This window comes from Salmo trutta, chromosome 25, assembly GCF_901001165.1.
Source record: "Salmo trutta chromosome 25, fSalTru1.1, whole genome shotgun sequence".
NCBI classification, from domain to species: domain Eukaryota; kingdom Metazoa; phylum Chordata; class Actinopteri; order Salmoniformes; family Salmonidae; genus Salmo; species Salmo trutta.
Window position 1 is genome coordinate 15,538,201 of NC_042981.1, and position 25,910 is coordinate 15,564,110.

General features: G+C 44.0%; 2 protein-coding genes across 4 annotated transcripts in view; one reads left to right on the forward strand and one right to left on the reverse strand.

Annotated features, from left to right (window-relative positions):
* The window catches only part of LOC115162059 (coiled-coil domain-containing protein 85C-A), a 75,827-nt gene extending 66,004 nt beyond the window's left edge, over window positions 1-9,823 (reverse strand). For all 3 annotated transcript variants that reach the window (XM_029712983.1, XM_029712982.1, XM_029712981.1), the window contains exon 1: window positions 8,218-9,823. In XM_029712983.1, coding sequence (XP_029568843.1) covers window positions 8,218-8,923 — 706 coding nt within the window. In that variant the 5' untranslated portion in view covers window positions 8,924-9,823. The remainder of the gene's footprint in view (window positions 1-8,217) is intronic.
* A 2,049-nt stretch (window positions 9,824-11,872) lies between these two features.
* Window positions 11,873-24,356, forward strand: LOC115162060 (HHIP-like protein 1). The gene is made up of 12 exons (XM_029712984.1): window positions 11,873-12,673; window positions 14,814-15,046; window positions 15,176-15,329; window positions 15,567-15,826; window positions 19,482-19,625; window positions 19,834-19,980; window positions 20,355-20,536; window positions 21,496-21,622; window positions 21,807-21,952; window positions 22,182-22,263; window positions 23,008-23,090; window positions 23,411-24,356. Exons 1-12 carry the CDS (start codon window positions 12,383-12,385, stop codon window positions 24,028-24,030), a joined length of 2,469 nt encoding a protein of 822 aa, XP_029568844.1. The 5' UTR covers window positions 11,873-12,382; the 3' UTR covers window positions 24,031-24,356.
* The last annotated feature ends 1,554 nt before the right edge of the window (window positions 24,357-25,910 follow it).

Here is a 25,910-nt window from a genome sequence, read left to right on the forward strand (position 1 = left end):
ACACAGAGCACACAGAGCCATAACACAGAGCACACAGAGCCATAACACAGGGCACACAGAGCCATAACTCAAAGCACACAGAGCCATAACACAGAGCACACAGAGCCATAACACAGAGCACACAGAGCCATAACACAGAGCACATAGAGCCATAACACAGAGCACACAGAGCCATAACACAGAGCACACAGAGCCATAACACAGAGCACACAGAGCCATAACACAGAGCACATAGAGCCATAACTCAGAGCACACAGAGCCATAACACAGAGCACACAGAGCCATAACACAGAGCACATAGAGCCATAACTCAGAGCACATAGAGCCATAACTCAGAGCACACAGAGCCATAACACAGAGCACATAGAGCCATAACTCAGAGCACACAGAGCCATAACACAGAGCACACAGCTTAACAGCACAAGTGTTCCAGCAGGACCATTAGACAGGAGGACCAAACCAAGAGGCAAAGCCAACCAAACACGCCATAGTCCTAAGAGCAACCGGAACCCATGCACCAAAAATATCTCAAGGTGCATTAAAAGTACAGTATTACTGAATACGGATGATTCTGCCCTAATGGAGGTACAGTCATCAGACACAACCCAGCAAAGCTCAGTGCTTTCAGGGCCTCACCACACCTCCCCACTGTACTGCTGGGTGTCTCAGCCAAAGTCAACCTCCTACTCACCTCCCCTCTCTCCAAACAAGATAAGAGTTATCACTGCATTGCCAACTATGTAGACTGTCTAATCACCTCAAAACGGTATGAAGTGAACAGAGTAGGGGAAAATATTTAGCCAGTTATCCGTTACGACCAAACCCTTTCCTGAAAGGCATTCTTGTAATGGACAAGTTTATTATTCCTGATTATCATTATGAAATGATTAAAACAACTTCTAAAGTGCATAAGTGAGTGGGAAAGCTTAAGAACAATAGAACAAAAGAGTGAAGTCATTGCAATTCCCAGACTGTAGAAGAGACAACAAAAAAAGCAAGATGGATGGAGAAAGAACCCTTTTCAGAGAGAATCCTGTTTAGTCTCATGAGAACTACTGTAAGCTTTTAGTCCAGTGATGTGTTTAAGTCATAAATAAACATAAAGCTGTGTACTTGCTGATTGACAAGCACCTTAGTGGTGTACAGTAGGTTGTATATAAGATGGTCTCACACTCAAGCACACACACGGTGTGCCACCTTTGCGATAGAACAGGCCTGAATTCTTCAGGGTGTCGGAAACGTTCCACAGGTATGTTGCTCCATGCTGACGTGATGGCATCACTCAGTTGTTGCAGATTGGACGGCGGTACATTTATGCTGTGAACAGCCCGTTCCATCTCATCCCAAACATGTTCTATTGGGTTGAAGTCTGGGGACTGACCAGGTCTGGGGACTGACCAGGTCTGGGGACTGACCAGGTCTGGGAACTGACCAGGTCTGGGGACTGACCAGGTCTGGGGACTGACCAGGTCTGGGAACTGACCAGGTCTGGGGACTGACCAGGTCTGGGGACTGACCAGGTCTGGGGACTGACCAGGCCATGTGTTTCCACTCCTCAATTGTCCAGTGTTGGTGACCGTGTGCCCACTGGAGCCTCTTCTTCTTGTTTTTAGCTGATAGGAGTGGAACCCGGTGTGGTCGTCTGCTGCAATAGCCCATCTGTGACAATGATCAATGAGTTGTGTGTTCTGAGATGCCGTTCTGCACACCACTGTTGTACTGCCCTGTTATTTGCCTGCTTGTGGCCCGCCTGTTAGCTTACACGATTCTAGCCATTCTCCTTCAACCTCTCTCATCAACAAGCTCTTTTATTCCACATGACGGCCGCTGACTGGATATTTTTTGTTTGTCGCACCACTCTCTGTAAAATCTAAACACTGTCATGCGTGAAAAGCCCAGGAGGGGGGTCATTTCTGAGATGCTGGATACGTCGATCGATCCACACTCAAAGTCGCTTAGGTCACTTGATTTGCCCATTCTAATGTTCAATCGAACAGTAACTGAATGCCTTGATGCCTGTCTGCCTGCTTTATATAGCAAGACATGGCCACATGACTCACTGTCTGTAGGGTAAAGGGGAACCTAATAAAGTGTGCCTAATAAATTGTCCGGTCCAGGACTGTATAACACACACTGCTGTGAGAGAGAGTGCCCGCCGCCAAGCCTTTTCCTCTGAGGCAGCGCTGAAATGAATCCTCTGATTTTACAGTCGGACTAATCTCAACAAGTGGGCTCTCTCACCATTCATATCCTTCTACACGCATGCGCACGCACACACACACACACAGAGACAGAGAGTCTAAAACTGACTGATACCCCTCCCACATAGCCCGGCTAGTAAATAAAAGCAGTGGGTAAAATTGACAGCGACACTGGGGCACCTCGTTCCCCTCAGCTTCAGCGGCTGATTTAATAGGCCAGAGAGCAGAGAGAACCAATAAACTGGCTATAACTCTTTGATTGATTCCACTATGACCACCGCATCACACACAGATGAGAGAATGCTGGAGGAGAAACATTAGTCTTGGTGGGGATAGAATTTCACTGTTAGTCTACACCCGTTGTGACACTGTGACAATGAACCAACCAGAATACAACAGCCAGCCAAGCTCTGACCGAGCAGCTTGTGCCAAAACCAGACCACATTACTATTCACACAACAATGGCACTATGATCAATACAGTTTGTCCATCATAGTATTATTAACAAAGGCCACACGCAGGGCTGTATGCCCACTGTAACAATGGCTTTGTCACAGTGACCACCAGCCAGTCACAGACCTGACACTGCAAATTTCACACATCGGATGCGTTCCAAATGGCACCCTATTCCCTATTTAGTCCACTACTTTTGACCAGGGCCCATAGCGCATACTCATAGGGCTCTGGTCAAAAGTAGTGGACTAAATTGGGAATAGGGTGCCATTTGGGACACAAACACATTGATTAGCCTTAGCCACATGGACAAAAGAGACATACATACTGTCTCAGTCTGTACTGTAGCTGTATTGATGAGATGGTCTGTACTGTAGCTGTATTGATGAGATGGTCTGTACTGTAGCTGTATTAATGAGACAGTCTGTACTGTAGCTGTATTGATGAGATGGTCTGTACTGTAGCTGTATTGATGAGATGGTCTGTACTGTAGCTGTATTGACGAGATGGTCTGTACTGTAGCTGTATTGACGAGATGGTCTGTACTGTAGTTGTATTGATGAGACAGTCTGTACTGTAGCTGTATTGATGAGATGGTCTGTACTGTAGCTGTATTGATGAGATGGTCTGTACTGTAGCTGTATTGATGAGATGGTCTGTACTGTAGTTGTATTGATGAGACAGTCTGTACTGTAGCTGTATTGATGAGATGGTCTGTACTGTAGCTGTATTGATGAGATGGTCTGTACTGTAGCTGTATTGATGAGATGGTCTGTACTGTAGCTGTATTGACAAGATTGTCTGTACTGTAGCTGTATTGATGAGATGGTCTGTACTGTAGCTGTATTGATGAGATGGTCTGTACTGTAGCTGTATTGATGAGATGGTCTGTACTGTAGCTGTATTGATGAGATGGTCTGTACTGTAGCTGTATTGATGAGATGTGATGTATGTCCAGCCAACTGTCCTTACTGTGGGCCACATAGTTTATCATCTGGTGAAAAGAGGGGTTGAGGGAGTAGGGAGTAGGAGTAGTGGAAAGATAGGATAGAGGTCATTTAGAAGGAGTGAGTGGAGAGCAGTGGATAGCGATAAGTGCATATCTAAGATAAGATAAAGACTTGGTTTATAGGGAGGATCCATTAGGAGACTGGGTCCTTTCAACTTTTCAACACAGCTAGATTACTATGTTAAACATAGCTTGTCTAAAGGTTGAATACAGTTTGACTACTATGAGGCCTGGCGTGGGTCCTACTTAACATGTCAACATATGGACAGTTTGCAGAGCTCAGGCAGTGCCCTGTAACAGAAAACGGCCAATTATACGCTCATTTGGGGTATTATAAACAGTAAAATACTCTGAAACGTTTTACTGCTGCACACTGTAAATTATGGTGCATTGTGGGAAAATGTTGTGGGCGTGGAAAGAATTGCTGTAATTCCAATGGTACTGGAATTTTTGGAGAGCCAAAAACCTTTTGACCACTACTGGGTGCATGGTATTGTTGTTGCTTGCTCATTAACATATTTTGAGGCGTGCCTTGAAGAGGATATATTTGTTGCACCCATGAGTGAGAACACTGTACCAACTTAACTCATAAGTGGTTATAGTGCCCCATTACTTGTGTAGGGGACAGATTGGTGTAGCAGCAAGTCGTAACCCTTTCCTGCAGTCAACAACCAAAGGTTCTCTCTTTGGCCTCATGGGTGAAATGTACATAATTAATACTTTTTTAAATTAGCTATGTATTTTTTTTATGTTCTATTTCAAACAGTTTTGTTATACACTGCTCAAAAAAATAAAGGGAACACTTAAACAACACAATGTAACTCCAAGTCAATCACACTTCTGTGAAATCAAACTGTCCACTTAGGAAGCAACACTGATTGACAATAAATTTCACATGCTGTTGTGCAAATGGAATAGACAACAGGTGGAAATTATAGGCAATTAGCAAGACACCCCCAATAAAGGAGTCGTTCTGCAGGTGGTAACCACAGACGTTTTGATGTTTTGGTCACTTTTGAATGCTGGCGGTGCTTTCACTCTAGTGGTAGCATGAGACGGAGTCTACAACCCACACAAGTGGCTCAGGTAGTGCAGCTCATCCAGGATGGCACATCAATGCGGCTGTGGCAAGAAGGTTTGCTGTGTCTGTCAGCGTAGTGTCCAGAGCATGGAGGTGCTACCAGGAGACAGGCCAGTACATCAGGAGACGTGGAGGAGGCCGTAGGAGGGCAACAACCCAGCAGCAGGACCGCTACCTCCGCCTTTGTGCAAGGAGGAGCAGGAGGAGCACTGCCAGAGCCCTGCAAAATGACCTCCAGCAGGCCACAAATGTGCATGTGTCTGCTCAAACAGTCAGAAACAGACTCCATGAGGGTGGTATGAGGGCCCGACGTCCACAGGTGGGGGTTGTGCTTATAGCCCAACACCGTGCAGGACGTTTGGCATTTGCCAGAGAACACCAAGATTGGCAAATTCACCACTGGCGCCCTGTGCTCTTCACATATGAAAGCAGGTTCACACTGAGCACGTGACAGACGTGACAGAGTCTGGAGACGCCGTGGAGAACGTTCTGCTGCCTGCAACATCCTCCAGCATGACCGGTTTGGCGGTGGGTCAGTCATGGTGTGGGGTGGCATTTCTTTGGGGGGCCGCACAGCCCTCCATGTGCTCGTCAGAGGTAGCCTGACTGCCATTAGGTACCGAGATGAGATCCTCAGACCCCTTGTGAGACCATATGCTGGTGCGGTTGGCCCTGGGTTCCTCCTAATGCAAGACAATGCTAGACCTCATGTGGCTGGAGTGTGTCAGCAGTTCCTGCAAGAGGAAGGCATTGATGCTATGGACTGGCCCGTCCGTTCCCCAGACCTGAATCCAATTGAGCACATCTGGGACATCATGTCTCGCTCCATCCACCAACGCCACGTTGCACCACAGACTGTCCAGGAGTTGGCGGATGCTTTAGTCCAGGTCTGGGAGGAGATCCCTCAGGAGACCATCCGCCACCTCATCAGGAGCATGCCCAGGCGTTGTAGGGAGGTCATACAGGCACGTGGAGGCCACACACACTACTGAGCCTCATTTTGACTTGTTTTAATGACATTACATCAAAGTTGGATCAGCCTGTAGTGTGGTTTTCCACTTTAATTTTGAGTGTGACTCCAAATCCAGACCTCCATGGGTTGATAAATTGGATTTCCATTGATTATTTTTGTGTGATTTTGTTGTCAGCACATTCAACTATGTAAAGAAAAAAGTATTTAATAAGATTATTTCATTCATTCAGATCTAGGATGTGTTATTTTAGTGTTCCCTTTATTTTTTTGAGCAGTATATTTCAGTCTTCTGTGATGTATATAAAGTGTAATATTGGGATGCAAACTCAAAATGTAATACATTTCAAATCTCTTAAATGGTTGAGCATTTTTGGGTCTGTTTTGCCTTGTAGTCACTGCCAGTTTAGTAAACCTTTGTTAAGGCCTCTAGAAGTGCAGGTGATATAGAACACCAAATATTTATTAATGTACTGTAATGTGTAAACACTTTACCTAGCAGCCAACCTGCTCTCACCAAACCCTTGTAATTCCAGTAAAATACAAACCCCTCCCTTCAATGAACCCATTCATTCAATCATTCATTTATTCAGATTACGATAGCAAATTATTTATTTTTACAGTGTAATATATTACATTTTACGGTGTGGTACTGGGTGTCATTACACAGTACTGCTTTGATACTGTATGTATATTACAGTCAGTGTACTGTAATATGAAATACAGAATTTGACTCGCCACTGAGCTGCCTGTAAGCTACTGTCAAATTCATGTTTTTTTAAATAAACACCACGGTGTGGTTCCCACCGTGAAGCATGGAAAAGGAGGTGTGATGGTGTGGGAGTGCTTTGCAGGTGACAGTCTGTGATTTATTTAGAATTCAAGGCACACTTAACCAGCATGGCTACCACAGCATTCTGCAGCGATACGCCATCTCATCTGGTTTGCGCTTAGTGGGACTATAATTTGTTTTTCAACAGGACAATGACCCAAAAACACATCTAATTGAGATGGTTTGGGATGAGTTGGACTGCAGAGTGAAAGATAAGCAGCCAACAAGTACTTAGCATATGTGGGAACTCCTTCAAGACTGTTGGAAAAGCATTCCAGGTAAAGCTGGTTGAGAGAATGCCAAGAGTGTGCAAAGCTGTCATCAAGGCAAAGGGTGGCTACTTTGAAGAATCTTAAATATAAAATATATTTTGATTTGTTTTTGGTTACTACATGATTCCATATATGTTATTTCATAGTTTTGATGTCTTCACTATTATTCTACAATGTAGAACATTGTAAAAATAAAGAAAAACCCTGGAATGAGTAGGTGTGTCCGAACTTTTGACAAGTGCTGTACCTTGGTGGTCAGGGTGTGTGGAGAGGGGTGAGGGTGGGGAACCCACTGGAAATACCCACATCCACATATCTCTACATCTCTTATCTACTACTCAACACTAACAGCAGCAGTAATGTAAACTTCCTCTGAACCCAGTCAGCCTCCATGTTATTACTATGTAACAGGGCATGACAGAAAGGCCTAGTTCACCTTCCAAGGAGGTGTTTATGTATAGCATACTAGCTGACCATGAACCGATAAATAAGCATTTATCACATTTTACACTAGGTTGCACATGAGTCTCTTGTGATATGACATAAGATACAGGGCAAGGTGTGGTAATGGGTGCACAGATTAAATTGAAATGCAGACCGCATTCAAAGGTGGGAGGGACATTGTTTTAAGACAGTCTGGTTTTGGGGTGATAGGTCCTTATCGGACTCTCCATGTCTCCTTGTGGACCATTAACAGGTCAGAAGGTCATGATGACCTGGGCATGTTCCAAACTGGCCTGACTCCTTCCTGATAAGACTGCTTTTATCATGATGTCACTGAAACACTCTGATGTCAGAGGTGTGAGTTATGGGCATCAGTGTGACAAGTGGGGTTCTATCATTCTAAGTTATGTCCCAGATGGCTCCCTATATAGTAAATTTTACATTTACATTTTCGTCATTTAGCAGACGCTCTTATCCAGACCGACTTACAGTAGTGAATGCATACATTTCATACATTTAATACATTTTTTTCTGTGCTGGCCCCTACAAGACTCAAAAGTACCCCTAATGTATGTTTTTTGGGGCAGGGCTTCAATTCAAACCAATTCTATCACACACTTACAAGTAACTTGTGTTCTTGATGATATGTATATTAAACTCTCACTCACTTTCTCTACTCACACAGCCAGCTAGGGCAGATTTCAGAATGGATAATATCTGTAGGCTATACATTTAATACATCTGCATAAAAGGACAGCACTAGGCCCCTTACCAACCATTCACACATTGGAGTCCTATATATCAAACTAAAGATGTGGTCTATAAAATGAAGCTTCCCATCATCCTCAATAATAAGGCGCACTGCACAAGTTGGGGGTCTTGTGGCACTCTGTAGGGAAACTCACCCACACAGATTCTATAATTCATAGGATTTTATGTCTTTCTATGGACTCACCATGCAGTTCATTAGGGATGCTCCTGTGGATGTGTGACACCGGCGACAGGTCGTCCATAGACCTCCGCAGGGATGCTATCTTCCCCTCGGTCGGCGTGTGGATGTGGTTGTGGTCAGGACTACCGGCACTGCCGGTGCTGGAGGTACTACTCCCGTCCCCGACGTCCCTAATGGTTCTGGTGCCCCCGTTCAGGTTGGTCAGGCTGGACTGGGAGTCTATAGAGCTCCGTGACCCAGCTCCGTTCCTCTCCTCCTCCAACATCAGAATGATCTCCTTCAGTTCCAGGTTCTCCCGCATCACAGAGTCCTGGTTGGCTTCCAGATCCTTCAGCTTCTGATGGTACACCCCGACATCCTTCCACATCGATTCGGCGGTGTAGCGGCCGAAGTGTTGCCACTCCCGGGACAGCTTCTTGCCCTTCTGCCTGTCGTCGTCCAGGAAACAGCAGAGCTCCCGGAGCTCATGGTTGTCGTCCTGTAGCTTCTGGTTGATCTCCTTGAGGCTGCGGATCTCGTGAAGGTGGACCTGTAGTCTCCGGTTCACATCTTTCATCATGTTCCCGTGCTCCACCATTAAGTTCATTTTCTCGTTATCCGTTCTCCGTAGCCTCCTGATGAGCTCATCTTTTCCGAGCCTAGAGAGCTCCTCGTCCGTGAGTTTTCTCAAGTCATCCAGCAACGGTCCGTCTGGGGCATTTCTGTCCATGTTCCCCTCCTGGTGTTGGCTGCTACGTGGGTTCGATTGCACTCTACAGTGTCCGAATCTATAGGATGTCTAACCGAGCCTAAACGGTGACTTTGTAAAGAAAAGAAAATCCATGATAGATGAAGTTATTCCAATGCGACATGAAGGAAGGATAACGATGAATTCAACAGGCCAGGAATCTGTAGCCTAATAAAAACGCGTCGGAGCTAAGCAAGTCACCCAAATAGGCAGGCAAGTAAGCAGGCAGGCACGCAGCCGTACCGAAGATAATCCCCTTGTAAAATTCAGCAAAATCGCAAAAAGCATATTTTCATTTTCATTCCGGTAACTGCTCTCAGAGTGGAGTTTGGAGAGACACCGTGCCCGCTTTTACGCACCGGACAGACCGGAAGAGAAGTGGTTCTCTTTGGACATCGGGTTCGCCGAATTACTTGAAAGGATCTCCCACAGCCTCGCTGATCCACAGCAAGCACTGCATCAACTCGCAATGTCAGAGCTTTTGTGTCCACAGCGCAGGTTTGCTTTCAGCCAGGCAATATTCATTCAAAAGACAGAAATGTTCACGCTAACAAGCGCAGACGAGCTCATAACGCAATTCCTCCTTTACAAGCAAGGCCGACATGCACTAAAGTGACAGTATTCTGATCAAATGATGTCCTCAATCAAGGCAGCAAGGTTGGAATCAGACTTCGTTGAATTCGCCCTCTGATCTCAGCATCCTGTCAGCTTCAAGCTTGACGCAACCAACTCAAGAAGATTTGTTCGGGCGACCAATCAGGGACTAGTAGAAACCAGTAACCTAGTCGTTGGAGCAGGTAGATAAAAGTAGAGCCTTGTAGTTTGACTCCACTGTTCAGTCTTCTTAAAGGGCCAGCTGGCAGATTTCATGACGGGAACATCTCCCATTGGAGTTTCAGAAAGTAAACTGAAGTGCATTTGTTCGTAAACAAAAAATGAGTGGGCCTATTTGGAATGCAAATAAATACGAGGCCATAGGCCTATTGCCCATCATTTTCTGGATAATAAAAAAACCCGAATGAAATACTCTTTAGGCTACTGGCTAATAATAGAGTTATAACAGAGTAGCCTATGCATAACTTTGATACTATGATATGTTATGGAATGTGACAAATGGGAGTCTAATTAACAAATACAAATAGTATATTGTAGAACAATTATTAGCTATGGCTGTAGATACAGATTTTGTGTCTTCTCATTATTTGCCTGGGAGTTTGATGCATAGTTATTATGCATATATGCATATATTCTTCTTCATATACCCAACTTAAATTACCACAAGTGTTGACTGTCAGGATTTTCAGGGGGGAGAGGCCACTAAGAACTATAGGCCTATGACATTGATCTTAAAGCTTAAAAGCTTTTTTAAAAATCATATTTGTATCATATTTGTACTGTGTACTTGAGCTTGTGTCCTCAAAAGTGACTACACATTTTACCAGAAAGGTGAGATTTTAACCTTTATTGGAGTATGCAGCATTACTAGTTATTTTTTATGGTCCTCATGATAAATTATTACTTTAGAGGATTATGTAGATTACATTTTAGATTACATTTAGTTCCTACATAATAGCTGACCATAAATAGTATGATCAATAATAAAATAATGATACAATAATGTGAAAGTTGTTGATAGTTTACTAAAGTTCAACAAGTTGTGGGGCCATGTTGGGGCCATGGGTTGGGGCCATGTTGGGGCCATGGGTTGGGGCCATGTTGGGGCCATGGGTTGGGTCCATGTTGGGGCCATGGGTTGGGGCCATGGGTTGGGTCCATGTTGGGGCCATGGGTTGGGGCCATGTTGGGGCCATGGGTTGGGGCCATGGGTTGGGGCCATGTTGGGGCCATGTCGGGGCCATGGGTTAGGGCCATGGGTTAGGGCCATGGGTTAGGGCCATGGGTTGGGGCCATGTTGGGGCCATGGGTTAGGGCCATGGGTTGGGGCCATGTTGGGGCCATGGGTTAGGGCCATGGGTTGGGGCCATGTTGGGGCCATGGGTTGGGGCCATGTTGGGGCCATGGGTTAGGGCCATGGGTTAGGGCCATGGGTTGGGGCCATGTTGGGGCCATGGGTTAGGGCCATGGGTTGGGGCCATGTTGGGGCCATGGGTTAGGGCCATGTTGGGGCCATGGGTTGGGGCCATGGGTTGAGGCCATGGGTTGGGGCCATGTTGGGGCCATGGGTTGGGGCCATGGGTTGGGGCCATGTTGGAGCCATGGGTTGGGGCCATGAGTTGAGGCCATGGGTTGGGGCCATGTTGGGGCCATGGGTTGGGGCCATGGGTTGGGGCCATGGGTTGGGGCCATGTTGGGGCCATGGGTTAGGGCCATGGGTTAGGGCCATGGGTTGGGGCCATGTTGGGGCCATGGGTTAGGGCCATGGGTTAGGGCCATGGGTTGGGGCCATGTTGGGACCTTATGCCAAAACAATATTTCAAGAATATTGTGTGAACAGGTTGCCATCTAGTGGCAAAGACAACATTGCACCAAAAACTGCAACGATGTTGCAACAAGATAATTGCATAAATGTTTTATTCCACCATGAAACACTATAGGCTACATTGTTGCAAAACCTCTTCATGCATACGATGCATAATTTTGAAAAAAATTCTGAGAATATCCGGACCAAATATAAATAAATGCTAGAACGAAATGGTTCTATCAAAGAAATACAATTATTGGTGTGGAATTAGAAATATATATTATTTGCATTCATGTGGAACATAATAATAAATGATCTAATTTAGCTATATTAATACTGTATTAACATAGCTAAATGAGATTATTAGAATAATACAAGAGTGAGTTAATTGACTGACAGTAACAGAAGTCATATTTAGCGTCTCTTAAGGACAGACACCAATTGATGTCATCCACAGAAGTGGAAAAACTCCGGTGGATTTGTCTTCTGTTTATTTCATTAGCCCTCTTCTCAATGTTTTGATGCCTGTCTGAAAACACAACCGTCTCAGACAGGACTGTTACCATGACTTCCTCTCCTATTGTTGTGTTTTGTGCGGGTTTCAAGGCAGACAGGGGATATGAATAGTAATAGTGGAGCAAAGATGAGTTACGTCTGCGATCAAGCACACTTACAAAACGGAGGAAACAGACAGCAAAATACTCTGCTGCATTTCTTAAGACGGGGCCGGGACGGGTAGCACGAGAACTCTAAACTAGCCTAAAGATAGGCTACAAAGAGACGGAGACGACGTAATGTCTTGCGCGGTGGAATAACAAATTAAATGGACTGCATTCCGTCGAAAGTTGATTATTAAAGAAATAGAACAAAGTGCAGTGAACCGATCGCTGTCTCTCAAACACACAAGGCGTCTACGGGACTGTAGAACCGGAGGGAGCCTCGTCTTTTGCTGGTTTGCATACATTTCTGATCCATGAGGTTCAAGTGGGGCACTTTAATTGACCTGAAGCGACGTCAGAATGTTGTATTGTTGTGATTTACTCGGCCGTGTTTGGCACTCACCGATCATTCGGTTATATTTGTTGGCATTTTTTATAGCACCTGTGTTCTTACACCCACAATGTTTGGATTTCAAACCCCCCTTCAAGCCTCAAGATGACCTCCAGTTCTGCGCAATGTACAGGAACTTCGGCTGCTGCGACTCTGCCAAGGACAAGGAATTGATGGCTAAATTCTATAAGATCATGGACAATTTCGACTATTATGGATATGCCAGCTGTGCTGGGTATGTGCAGGACCTTCTCTGCCAGGTAAGCAAAGCGCGGGTAAAGGTCGTTACTTGGTTGTTTTCAGAATTACATCATCCATCTGTTCTTGGCAAGTCCCGGCATGTTTGTAGAGGCATATTCTTGTTATACGGCGGCACTTATTAGAAATAAAATGGTCTGATCTGACTTTCGTTTTTAGGCACTGGCATAGCCTGGCACACACACCCACAAGACGGGCTTTGGGACCCCCAACCCAAAGCTTTGTTGGGGTCCCCGAGGCCTCCCAGATAGCATATGAACACTTCATAAGCCATTATTTATTTTTATTACAGGAAATTAGCTTTAAAACTTAAAAATGGATGCTCTGCCTCATGGCAAAATGTGTAGAATAGCATGAGATTAACTATACAACTGGGTAGAGGCTTTATGGACATGCCTGGTGCCCAAATGATTGATTTTTGTACAAAATGAAGAGGTTTGTGGAGCAGCGAGAGTCAGGTGGAGACAAACCAATTCAGTTCAGTCAATCATCCCGATGAGCCCTTCCCAGCTAGCTAGTTTATGCTTGTGGATAGAAACTTAAGCGAGAATTTGAAACTTGTTTGCCAAAGTTGGGACTTGGGAGTGTTGAAAATCATTCCGTTTTTACCGGAGTCTTTTTTTTTTTTTTACAAAAACATAACAGTAGACGTTAAGGCTGTAGTTGTACATTTTTTGGAGTGATGTCACCCTTGCCACACTATCTAGCAACACTGAACAAAATTATCAATGCAACATTTTACTGAGTTACAGTTTATAACCTTTATTTAACTAGGCAGGTCAGTTAAAAAGTAATTCTTATTTACATTGATGGCCTACCCAGCCAAACTCGGACGACGCTGGGCCAATTGTGCGCTGCCCTATGGGACTCCCAATCACAGCCGGATGTGATGCAGCCTGGATTCGAACCAGGTACTGCAGTGACGCCTGTTGCACTGAGATGCATTGTCTTAGACCGCTGCGCTACTCGGGAGCCCATATAAGGAAACCAGTTAATTAAAATACATAAATTAGGCTCTAATCTATGGATTTCACATGACTGGGGATACAAATATGCATCTGTTGGTTACAGATACCTTAAAAAAAAAGGTAGGGGCATGGATCAGAAAACCGGTCAGTATCTGGTGTGACCACCATTTGCCTCATGCAGCGCCACACATGTCCTTCACATAGTTGATCATGATGTTCATTGTGGCCTGTGGAATGTTGTCCCACTCCTCTTCAATGGCTGTGTGAAGTTGCTGGATATTGATGGGAACTGGAACACGCTGTCGTACACGTCAATCCAGAGCATCCCAAACATGCTCAATGGGTGACATGTCTGGTAAGTATGCAGGCCATGGAAGAACTGGGACATTTTCAGCTTCCAGGAAATGTGTACAAGTCCTTGAGAAATGGGGCTGTGCATTATCATGTTGAAACATGAGATGATGGCGGCGGATGAATGGCACGACAATGGGCACGACAATGGGCCTCAGGATCTTGTCACAGTATCTCAGTGCATTCAAATTGATATTGATAAAAATGCAATTGTGTTCGTTAAAGAAGCCGGGTGTGGAGGTCCTGGGCTGGCGTGGTTACACGTGGAGTGCGGTTTTGAGGTCGGTTGGACGTACTGCCAAATTCTATAAAACAACGTTGGAGGTGGCTTATGTAGAGAAATTAACAATAAATTATCTGGCAACAGCTCTGCAGTAAGCATGCCAATTGCAAGCACCCTCAAAACATGAGACATCTGTGGCATTGTGTTGTGTGGCAAAACTGCACATTTTAGAGTGGCCTTTTATTGTCCCCAGCACAAGGTGTGCCTGTGTAATGATCATGCTGTTTAATCAGCTTCTTGATATGCCACACCTGTCAGGTGGATGGAATATCTTGGCAAACGAGAAATGCTCACTAAGAGGGATGTAAACAAATTTGTGCACACAATTTGAGAGAAATAAACTTAAACTGCTAAGATGCATGTTGTCATAACAAGCGTATCTCCTCAAATCGAAAGTGTATGTGCTTCACAGAAACAGGCAAAATGTATAAGATGACAGGGGGGCTGCCCAAATGAAAGAGTTTGGTTGGTCCCTGACTCCCTTCTCACTTCTCCATTTTCTCCACCTTCCTCGTTCCCTTTCTTTTTCCCCTCCTTCAGGAATGCTCTCCATATGCAGCTCACCTCTTTGATGCTGAGGACCCCAGCACCCCTATCAGAACCCTCCCTGGCCTCTGCCCTGACTACTGCTCACAGTTCTGGCTCAAATGCCGTTCCACCATCACCTTGCTCTCCGACGACCCGCAGCTAGCCGAAGCCGAGCCGGACCAGGACCGCTTCTGCCAGCACCTGGAGCTGGAGGACCCAGACTACTGTTACCCACACCTTGTCAGGTTGGGCTTCCAAGGGTTTGCTTGGAATTGGGGGTGGGGTAGGGCAAATGTTCAAAATTGTTATGGGATTCTTATTGACTGTACAGTTTAATTGATTGAATGAAAAAACTTTTGTACACACCTCCTCAGCAACGAACAGCTAACACAGAACTTGGGCCGGGTCCGGGCCGACCCCGAGGGTTGCCTGCAGCTCTGCCTGGAGGAAATAGCCAATGGCCTACGGAACCCCCTGGCCATGGTTTACGCCAACGACGGAACACACCGCTTCTTTATAGCGGAGCAGGTGTGTGTGCTCACTTTACTTTAACAGTTTTTGTATTGCATTGTGGTATAATAGGGGCGGTTTCTCACGCAGACACAGATTAAGCCAAGTCCTGATCCGGCCTCAAAAATAAGTTCAATGGAGAAAAGTTTAATCTGCATCCTGGAAACCGCCCTATTGATTTGGTGTATTTTGTTTTATGTATATGTTGGCCTCACAAAAATGAATTTCCATAATAAAGTTATTATCGTATCGTAGGTGGGTCTGGTGTGGACGTACCTGCCTGACCGCTCCAAGCTGGAGAAGCCGTTCTTGAACATCACCAAGGCCGTTCTGACGTCGCCCTGGGAGGGGGACGAGAGGGGCTTCCTGGGCATGACCTTTCACCCCAACTACAAGTACAACAGGAAGCTGTATGTATACTACTCCGTGGAGATTGGCTTCGATGAGAGGATCAGGATCAGCGAGTTCCGCGTCTCCCCCAGCGACATGAACGTGGTGGACCACGGGTCTGAGAGGTACAGTTATGTGCAGTGTGTTGAGTTGTGTTCTGGCCCCAAAAATGGCTGCTGAATGTGCCCCATTAGCGCACATCCTGATCATTCTTTTTCTCCATGTTCTGTAAAGGGGTCAACACACTCTACGGAGGCAGCCCTTACAGAAAAAACAGGCTACTGGCAAACTGTTGCGGCAAACCTTTGGGCCAGCTCATATTTTCACATGCAGTTAATTGTGTGGTAAACTGTTGCGGCAAATTTGCGTCGACTTGTGAACTTCTAGCAAACAATTCTGCGAAACTTGTGGCAAACATTCTACTGTTTGCTGCAAATTTGCTGCAAACTCAATATGAATATGTAAATTAGATCAGGTTTTTGGTTACTGTGTGTTAACAACATTGAAATGTTGTATCTACATATACCAATCAGATATCGCTTTAAAGGAACTTGCTTCTCACAGAGAACTGAACATATGAAATGTGCTAAATATACTAAACAACATGTATTCAATGTCTTAACAGATAAAAAATAAATCAAATACAACTTGAAATCGTCTGCATGCTAATGAAGAAAAGAGCAAAGACTGGATATTTCCCAAATAAATAGTTTATTTAATATTTTTATGTAGCTACAACATTTACATGAGAGAAATGTGAACACTATGGGTATGTTGACCTTACGATATTTAAAGGGGCAACTACAGAACTTCCATGAGCCAAGTGTTAACTGAGAAATAGCTTTCAACCAATGGAAGTTTAAAATCTAATAAACAACATTTTAATAATTAAAACAACAAAAACTAAATCAAACCCAGTTCAGAACTATTGCCTTTTTGAGTGAACTTTGGAGATGGCAGCCCTGTGGAAGTCCTTCGTCCAAAGCTTGTTGAATGTATGCACTGAAACAATCAGTAAACACCAAACTAAAACAAAATTAGGATACTGAAAACAATTACTGAAAACATTTTCTATTTTGGCATCTTGAAAGGTAGACTCAGCAGCTAATGGGCGGGTTTGGCTTTGTAAAAACGAGGTCAGCTGTTACAAAGTTGCCTTGATGTTGCTATGCTTCTAACTAAAACTGGCATTCTATATATTTTTCAGCAAGGAAACAATGTTTCTGCCTTTCATAAATGCTATATAAACAAACGATGTTGCTAGCACAAACTGGAACTTAAGCCTACTAAATCTGCCTTTAAATGTGTGGTCAACTGTTCCTAGAGAACCACAGTATACAAGATTTCAAGTCTCAAAACAATTGATCCAAATTAATCAACTAATTATGATATTCAATCTAGACTGTAACTTCCTTATAAAGAGACAGTTGTCTACTAGTTGTCTCTTCATCCTTGCTCAGGTGTATAAGGCTTGGGTGGAAGAAAAGCAACATAAAATTGAGTTATGCCTAATATGGCAATTCATATTATTTTTCCAAAATGAATTATTGTTAACTGACATCTCAAAGCCATCCATGCAAGAAGCCTTGACCTGGTGCACACATATTTCTCTGTCTTCAGTTTGATTGAAGGCCTCAATCTGTCTTTTTTAGTTGTAACTGATTGCTTCTAGAAAGAGAGAAGGAACAACACATAATCAAGATGTGCTAGCTACTAGATTAAAGCAATGAAATATCTAATTGTTACAAAGAATGAATGAGCATGGTGTAATATTAGCATTATATTTGTCTATTGTTGTATATTTATTATATTATATTTATTATATTGATGAGGATACATTTTTTTAAATCAATTTTCGAATAAGACATAACAGAATATATATATATATATACACAGTGCATTCAGAAATTATTCAGACCCCTAACCTTTTCCACATTTTGTTATGTCTTATTCTAAAATGGATTAAAAAAATGTATCCTCATCAATCTACACACAATATCCATAATGCAAAGCGAAAACAGGTTTTTACAATTTTTAGCAAATGTATTAAATATAAAAAACGGTAATACCTTATTTACATAAGTATTCAGACCCTTTGCTATGAGCCTGGAATCGTACTACACTGGCTCCGACGCTCATCGGATGTGGCAGGGCTTGCAAACTATTACAGACTACAAAGGGAAGCACAGCTGCGAGCTGCCCAGTGACATGAGCCTACCAGACGAGCTAAATTACTTCAATGCTCGCTTTGAAGCAAGCAACACTGAAGCATGCATAAGAGCATCAGCTGTTCCGAACGACTGTGTGATCACGCTCTCCGTAGCTGATGTGAGTAAGACCTTTAAACAGGTCAACATTCACAAGGCCACAGGGCCAGACGGATTACCAGGACGTGTACTCCAAGCATCCGCGGACCAACTGGCAAGTGACTTCACTGACATTTTCAACCTGTCCCTGACTGAGTCTGTAATACCAGCATGTTTCAAGCAGACCACCATAGTCCCTGTGCCCAAGAACACTAAGGTAACCTGCCTAAATGACTACCGACCCGTTGCACTCACGTCTGTAGCCAAGAATTGCTTTGAAAGGTTGGTCATGGCTCACATCAACACCATCATCCCAGAAACCCTAGACCCACTCCAGTTTGCATACCGCCCAAACAGATCCACAGATGAAGCAATCTCTATTGCACTCCACACTGCCCTTTCCCACCTGGACAAAAGGAACACCTATGTGAGAATGCTATTCAATGACTACAGCTCAGCATTCAACACCATAGTGCCCTCAAAGCTCATCACTAAACTAAGGACTCTGGGACTAAACACCTCCCTCTGCAACTGGACCCTGGACTTACTGATGGGCCCAGGTGGTAAGGGTAGGTAACAACACATCTGCCACGCTGATCCTCAACATGGGGGCCCCTCAGGGGTGCATGCTTGGTCCCCTCCTGTTCACTCATGACTGCATGGCCAGGCACGACTCCAACTCCATCATTAAGTTTGCCGATGACACAACGATGAGACAGCCTATAGGGAGGAGGTCAGAGACCTGGCCGTGTGGTGCCAGGATAACAACCTCTCCCTCAACGTGATTAAGACAAAGGAGATGATTGTGGACTACAGGAAAAGGAGGACGGAGCACGCCCCCATTCTCATTGACGGGGCTGAAGTGGAGCAGGTTGAGAACTTCAAGTTCCTTGGTGTCCACATCACCAACAAACTGTCATGGTCCAAACACACCAAGACAGTCGTGAAGAGTGCACAACAAAGCCTATTCCCCTTCAGGAGACTGAAAAGATTTGGCATGGGTCCTCAGATCCTCAAAAAGTTACATTGACTCTAAAGTCACATTGACTCTATACCAGTACCCCCTGTATATACTGTAGCCTAAGAATATTTGCCAGTGCTAATTATTTATAAATCTTGTTATTTCATATGGAGGAGATGTGGGAAGCTTAAAGGCTAGCTTTATTGCTGTTTTTAGCCAGCTGGCTAGCAAGCTGCTTGCGGATATATCTACAGCCTAAACTTTCATTACATAGGCCTAGCTATTCCTTAAATATGCAGTTAGTTTTCTTTCAAATTGAAAACATTACGCATGGACCGGCGAGGTATCATGTTTCCAAAAGGTGTCTGCTTCTCCAAAAATCGGACAGTGTTATTGCACAGGAATTCAATGGGAGGTTTCTCTATAAGACGTTTTGCTCAAACAAAATCTATGCCAATACTTTTACTGTATGATTTTCTTCCACTGATTTCTCTGTGTCCAACACTTTCTCAGGATCATTCTGGAGGTTGACGAGCCTGCGTCCAATCACAACGGAGGAATGGTGATGTTTGCTGATGACGGTTACCTGTACATTTTCACTGGAGACGGGGGCATGGCTGGTGACCCCTTTGGGAAATATGGAAACTCTCAGAACAAGTGAGAGAAGAGAGGAAAACTTGTGGAACTCACATTGAATCATAAAACTTGAACAATTAGTTACAGCTGTTAACATTAACACTGTTGCTAATAATACGTTGCTACTATTTACATTAAAAAAACATTAAAAACCACAAAGACAATCAGTAATCATACTTACAGAAAGACACAGTGTTATGTTCCACATTAATGCTGCTGTCTTCTGCAGGTCAGCCCTGTTAGGCAAAGTTCTCCGGATCGATGTTGATGACAATGACAGAGGTCCCCTGTACCGGATCCCTTCTGACAACCCGTTCGTGCATGAGCGTGGGGCGCGCCCTGAGGTCTATGCTTACGGGGTGCGCAACATGTGGAGGTGCTCCTTTTTCCCACAACTTTACAACGTAATATGCTTTCATTCATGAAACATTGCACTGACAACTAAAAAAGTGTGGTAAGAGTTTACATTAGTGCATGGAATAAATAAGTAATAACTTAGTTATAAAGTGTAAACTAGTTGTAATTATTTAAGTATATATATATTTTTTTGTGTAATTATTGCATTTTTTAAAGGTATTTTCTGACTTTATTGAACACATAGAGAGAGGATGACAGTGGGGAAAGATAGAGAGAGGTTGTGTCAAAGGGAAGTAGGTCAGATTCAAACCTATGCCGACACGGTAGACCGCTAGACCTAGGCCACACTTAAGTTGTTTTATTGGTCGACTTGTTCTTGTTTCTCCCATGGAGGTGTTCTGTGGACCGGGGGGACCCCCTGACTAAGGAGGGCAAGGGACGCATCTTCTGCGGGGACGTGGGACAGAACAAGTTTGAGGAGATCGACATCATAGAGAAGGGAAGGAACTACGGCTGGAGGGCCAAAGAGGGGTTCTCCTGTTATGACAAGAAGCTGTGCACCAACAGCTCTCTAGGTGGGCATCCTGTAGTTTAGCCTAATCCAAGATGAGTTTATGCTGTATAGACAACTCCAATGCTAATTTTCTTGCCGGCATCCTGTAGTTCAGCCTAATCCAAGATTTATTTATTTATTATTTCACCTTTATTTAACCAGGTAGGCTAGTTGAGAACAAGTTCTCATTTACAACTGCGACCTGGCCAAGATAAAGCAAAGCAGTGCGACACAAACAACACAGAGTTACACATGGAATAAACAAATGTACAGTCAATAACACAATAGAAAAGTCTATATACAGTGTGTGCAAATGAAGTAAGATTATGGAGGTAAGGCAATACATAGGCCATAGTGGCGAAATAATTACAATTTAGCAATTAAACACTTGAGTGATAGATGTGCAAAAGATGAATGTGCAAGTAGAGATACTGGGGTGCAAAGGAGCAACAACAACAAAAAATCACAATATGGGGATGAGGTAGTTGGGTGGGCTATTTACAGATGGGCTATGTACAGGTGCAATGATCTGTAAGCTGCTCTGACAGCTGATGCTTAAAGTTAGTGAGGGAGATATGAGTCTCCAGCTTCAGTGATTTTTGCAATTCGTTCCAGTCATTGGCAGCAGAGAACTGAAAGGAAAGATGAGTTTGTGCTGTATAGTCAACTCCAATGCTCATCGCCATGCTGGAATCCTGCGGCTGGGTCACGGTGTGTTTTGTTCTGTGATTTCCTTCAGTTGTTTTATTTTGAACTGTACTTTATTTATCCTTAGACAGTAATGGAACCAGAGTGGGAAGAGATGGGAAGGGTGGACGTGACGTGGGGATTGAACCCCGGTCTCCAGGGTCATTATGTGCTTAGAAAGGAAGTGCTCAGGAGGGAATAAGCAGGAAATCCGGGAATCCTCCAGATCAGGATTTCTGGAAAATCACAGGCTCTGCACGAAGTCTCTTATCTCCTGCTTCTGTTCTCTTCCAGATGATGTACTCCCCATCTATGCCTACCCTCACAAGATGGGCAAGTCTGTGACTGGTGGTTATGTGTACAGAGGCTGTGAATACCCCAATCTGAACGGCATGTACATATTTGGAGACTTTATGAGTGGGTAAGACTCATTTTAAGTTCAATCCAAATCCTAAAAGGGTTTATGGATGTTGATACTGTATAGCAAGTGTTTTTTTTTTTTTATATATTCAGAAGGTTGTGTTTTATGTTTTCGTATATAGCCTATAAGGAAATCAAACAGAAAAATGTAATACATTCTAACATGTAGAGTCTCTTCCCTATAGGCGTATGATGAGCCTCCAGGAGAATAAGAACACGGGTCAGTGGGACTACCATGAGATCTGTATGGGCATGGGTCTGACCTGTGCCTTCCCTGGCTTAATCAACAACTACTACCAGTACATCATCTCATTTGCGGAGGACGAGGCAGGTAGGAGGAGTCACATTAAAGATATTTTTGTTTGCCCTTGGTCACAGGCAATGGAAAAGGTTTTTTAAGCATCAGGTCTCTAGGCTGCAGACATTATGCCATTTTCCCAAACCAAGATTAAGCCTAGTCCTGGACTAAAAATCATGCTCATTAGAGAATCAAATCAAGTCCAGGAAACTAGATAGATTTTAAATTACTGAAGGTGACATTTTTTTTTCTGTCTGAACAGGAGAACTGTACTTCATGTCAACTGGAGTGCCCAGCGCCACATCTCCCACCGGTGTGGTTTACAAACTGGTGGATCCCTCAAGGTAAGGATTTAAAGCCATAATCTGCCATTTCAACAGCCTGACCCTGCCACTGTTTGGTTAGGTGAGGTTTTAACGAAGTTTAGTGGCCAACTGCTCTTCTCTTGAAGATGGCAGAAGCCAAGCAACACTGTCATAGACACTCTTTTTAAAAGAGACAAAGACTAAACAAATCTGTGAAACATGTTGAGCATCATGATTACTGATCTGGTTATTTTAAATCAGAAGAATGTGCCTGTAGTTGTTAATCTGATTTCTATGGTCAATTCAGTCTCTCTGTGTTCTGTGTTCTTATAGCAAAACTGCTGATGAACGGTATTCTTTCTCTGATTTGGTGATTGTTGAGATTTTCTTACCCTCTGTCGAGGTTGGCTCACCCTCCCTTTCACCAGATTTCTAGGTGAAAGAAGTGAAAGAAACGGTGTGAAACTCTTTCTCACACTCCCTCTCTCTCTTGTTCTCTCTCCCTGTTGGCTGCTGCACTATATACGATTGTGTCAAGTTATTTGTTTTTCACTCACTCATGAAGCTGATTTTAATTAGTCTCTACCACAGCAATGTTTGGAAAGGGAAGAGTAGAATAGGCCTTTAGCCTTATTTTGGCAAAGAGACCAGCTGAAACCTAATCAAATACATCTAAAGAGCCAAGGTCTCAACAGTCTCATGAAACTGGTGCAAACCTCTTACTTCTCACACTCTGATTTAGTTTTCTTCCCTGCTGAAGTTTTTGTCTTTTGTCTGTTTTAGACGGGCACCGCCAAGACAATGCCACTATGACCCGCTGCCTGTCAGAGTGAAGAGCAAGCTTATCAAATTCAAACCGAAGGAAAGTGAGTATGCTGGCTGTCAACATTCATCTCTGTCTGTCTGCTTTTATTTTGTTTGTTTTATTTTGCCTCCTTTGCTCAATCAAGCACTTATGTCAGTAAAATACACACTAGACCTCACTGCCTCAATTAGATTATTCACTTCATCGTCAATTCACAGATCATTAAGTCATTTGAGAGATGTTTTTAGACCTCTGAGAATGCCAGATTCCTATTAAACTTTTATTACACTGTAGATAGGCCTACATGCTAGTTATAACCTAATCTCCCACAACTATACATTCGGCTTGTCCATGTAGTTATCCAATCCTTATATTCTACAGCATTAACAGGAGTTGAACTACCGACCAAGCGACCAAATCTCTCCATGCAAGAAGAGCCCGTCAGACCCCATCCCACTGAGTATGCAGTAAGCGAGTCCGACAAGGACTGGCTTCAGGAGCTCATGGACATTCTGAAGGAGCAAGAGGCTGCTGCCGTCACCACCACACTTCCTCCAACCACAACCAAACCACCCAGGCACACACGACGGAAAAATCGCAGGAAGAAGGGCAAGCATCGGTCAGAGAGCGGGTCGGCGTCAGCAGCTGTGCCACAGAATGGGGTGGTGAGACTGGCGGGGGACGAACAGGGGCGGGACGACCGGGGGAGGGTGGAGATCTTCGCCAACGGGGAGTGGGGAACGGTGTGCGACGACCTGTGGAATACGAAAAATGCAGCAGTGGTTTGTCGACAGCTGGGGTTCCGGTTTGCCCTGAAGGCGTCCAAGCACTCGGAGTTCGGAGAAGGGAAGAGTCTCCGGATTCTTCTGGATGATGTACAGTGTGAGGGGACAGAGGAGAGCCTGCTGGGCTGTCAACACACAGGTGTAGGTATGCATAACTGTGCCCATTACGAGGACGCGGGGGTGATATGCGGGAACTCGGACTACGTAGATGCCTAGAAATGAGAGTCCATTGAATTTATTCCTGACTGTGTCCTAAGTGATTGTAACTAAAACCAAGGAATATTGCTGTCTAACTTTTGTCTAATTGTTATCAATGGTGGCACTTATAGGTCTACCTCTTTCATTAAGGTAATATAATGCTGATTTAATTGTTGTGTTAAAGTCTTAAAGGGTTTCTATTTGAATGGAAGGTTTTGCTAATGCAAGACATTGTCTTCTCTAAAGCAAATTCATCTAAACAGTATTTCAATGAATGTATAAGGAATACCAGGTTATTTAATACTCACTCATGATCACATGCTGAAATAAATGATCCAACCAGACTCGCAAGATATGTGCTCAGTTGGCATGGAAAAAACATACAGTATATATATACAGTACCAGTCAAAAGTTGTGACACACCTACTCATTCAAGGGTTTTTCTATATTTTTACTATTTTCTACATAGTAGAATAATAGTGAAGACATCAAAACTATGAAATAACACATATGGAATCATGTAGTAACCAAAAGAAGTGTTACACTTCTTCAAAGTAGCCAACCTTTGCCTTGATTGCAGCTTTGCACACTTGGCATTCTCTCAACCAGCTTCATGGAATGCTTTTCCAACAGTCTTGAAGGAGTTCCCAAATATGCTAAGCACTTGGCTGCTATTCCTTCACTCTGCGGTCCAATTCATCCCAAACCATCTCAATTGGGTTGAGGTCGGGCGATTGTGGAGGCCAGGTCATCTGATGCAGCACTCCATCACTCTCCTTCTTGGTCAAATAGCCCTTACTCAGCCTGGAGGTGGGTTTTAGGTCATTGTCCTGAAGAAAAACAAATGATAGTCCCACTAAGCGCAAACCAGATGGGATGGCGTATCGCTGCAGAATGCTGTGGTAGCCATGCTGGTTAAGTGTGCCTTGAATTCTAAATAAATCACTGACAGTGTCACCAGCAAAGCATCCCCACACCATCACACCTCCTCCTCCATGCTTCAAGCTGGGAACCACACATGCGTAGATCATCTGTTCACCTACTCTGCGTCTCACAAAGACACAGCGGTTGGAACCAAAAATCTCACATTTGGACTCTTCAGACCAAAGGACAGATTTCCACCGGTCTAATGTCCATTGCTCGTGTTTTCTTGACACAAGCAAGTCTCTTCTTCTTATTGGTGTCCTTTAGTAGGGGTTTCTTTGCGGAAATTCGACCACGAAGGCCTGATTCACACATTCTCCTCTGAACAGTTGACGTTGAGATGTGTCAGTTACTTGAACTCTGTGAAGCATTTATTTCGGCTGCAATCTGAGGTGCAGTTAATTGCCGATTTCTGAGGCTGGTAACTCTAATGAACTTATCCTCTGCAGCAGAGGTAACTTTGGGTCTTTCTTTCCTGTGGGGGTCCTCATGAGAGCCAGTTTCATCATATCGCTTGATGATTTTTGCAACTGCACTTGAAGAACCTTTCAAAGTTCTTGACATTTTCCGGATTGACTGACCTTCATGTCTTAAAGTAATGATGGGCTGTCATTTCTCTTTGCTTATTTGAGCTGTTCTTGCCATAATATGGACTTGGTCTTATACCAAATAGGGCTCTCAACTGTATACCAACCCTACCTTGTCACAACACAACTGATTGGCTCAAACGCATTAAGAAGGAAAGAAATTCCACAAATTAACTTTAACAAGGCACATTTGTTAATTGAAATGCATTCCAGGTGACTACCTCATGAATCTGGTTGAGAGAATGCCAATTGTGTGCAAAGCTGTCAACAATAACGAGGCTATATACAGGTGGCACCGGTACAGAGTCGATGTGCAGGGGTACAGGCTAGTTGAGGTCATCTGTACATGTAGGTGGGGGCAGAGAAACAGTCTATAACTTGGTTGAC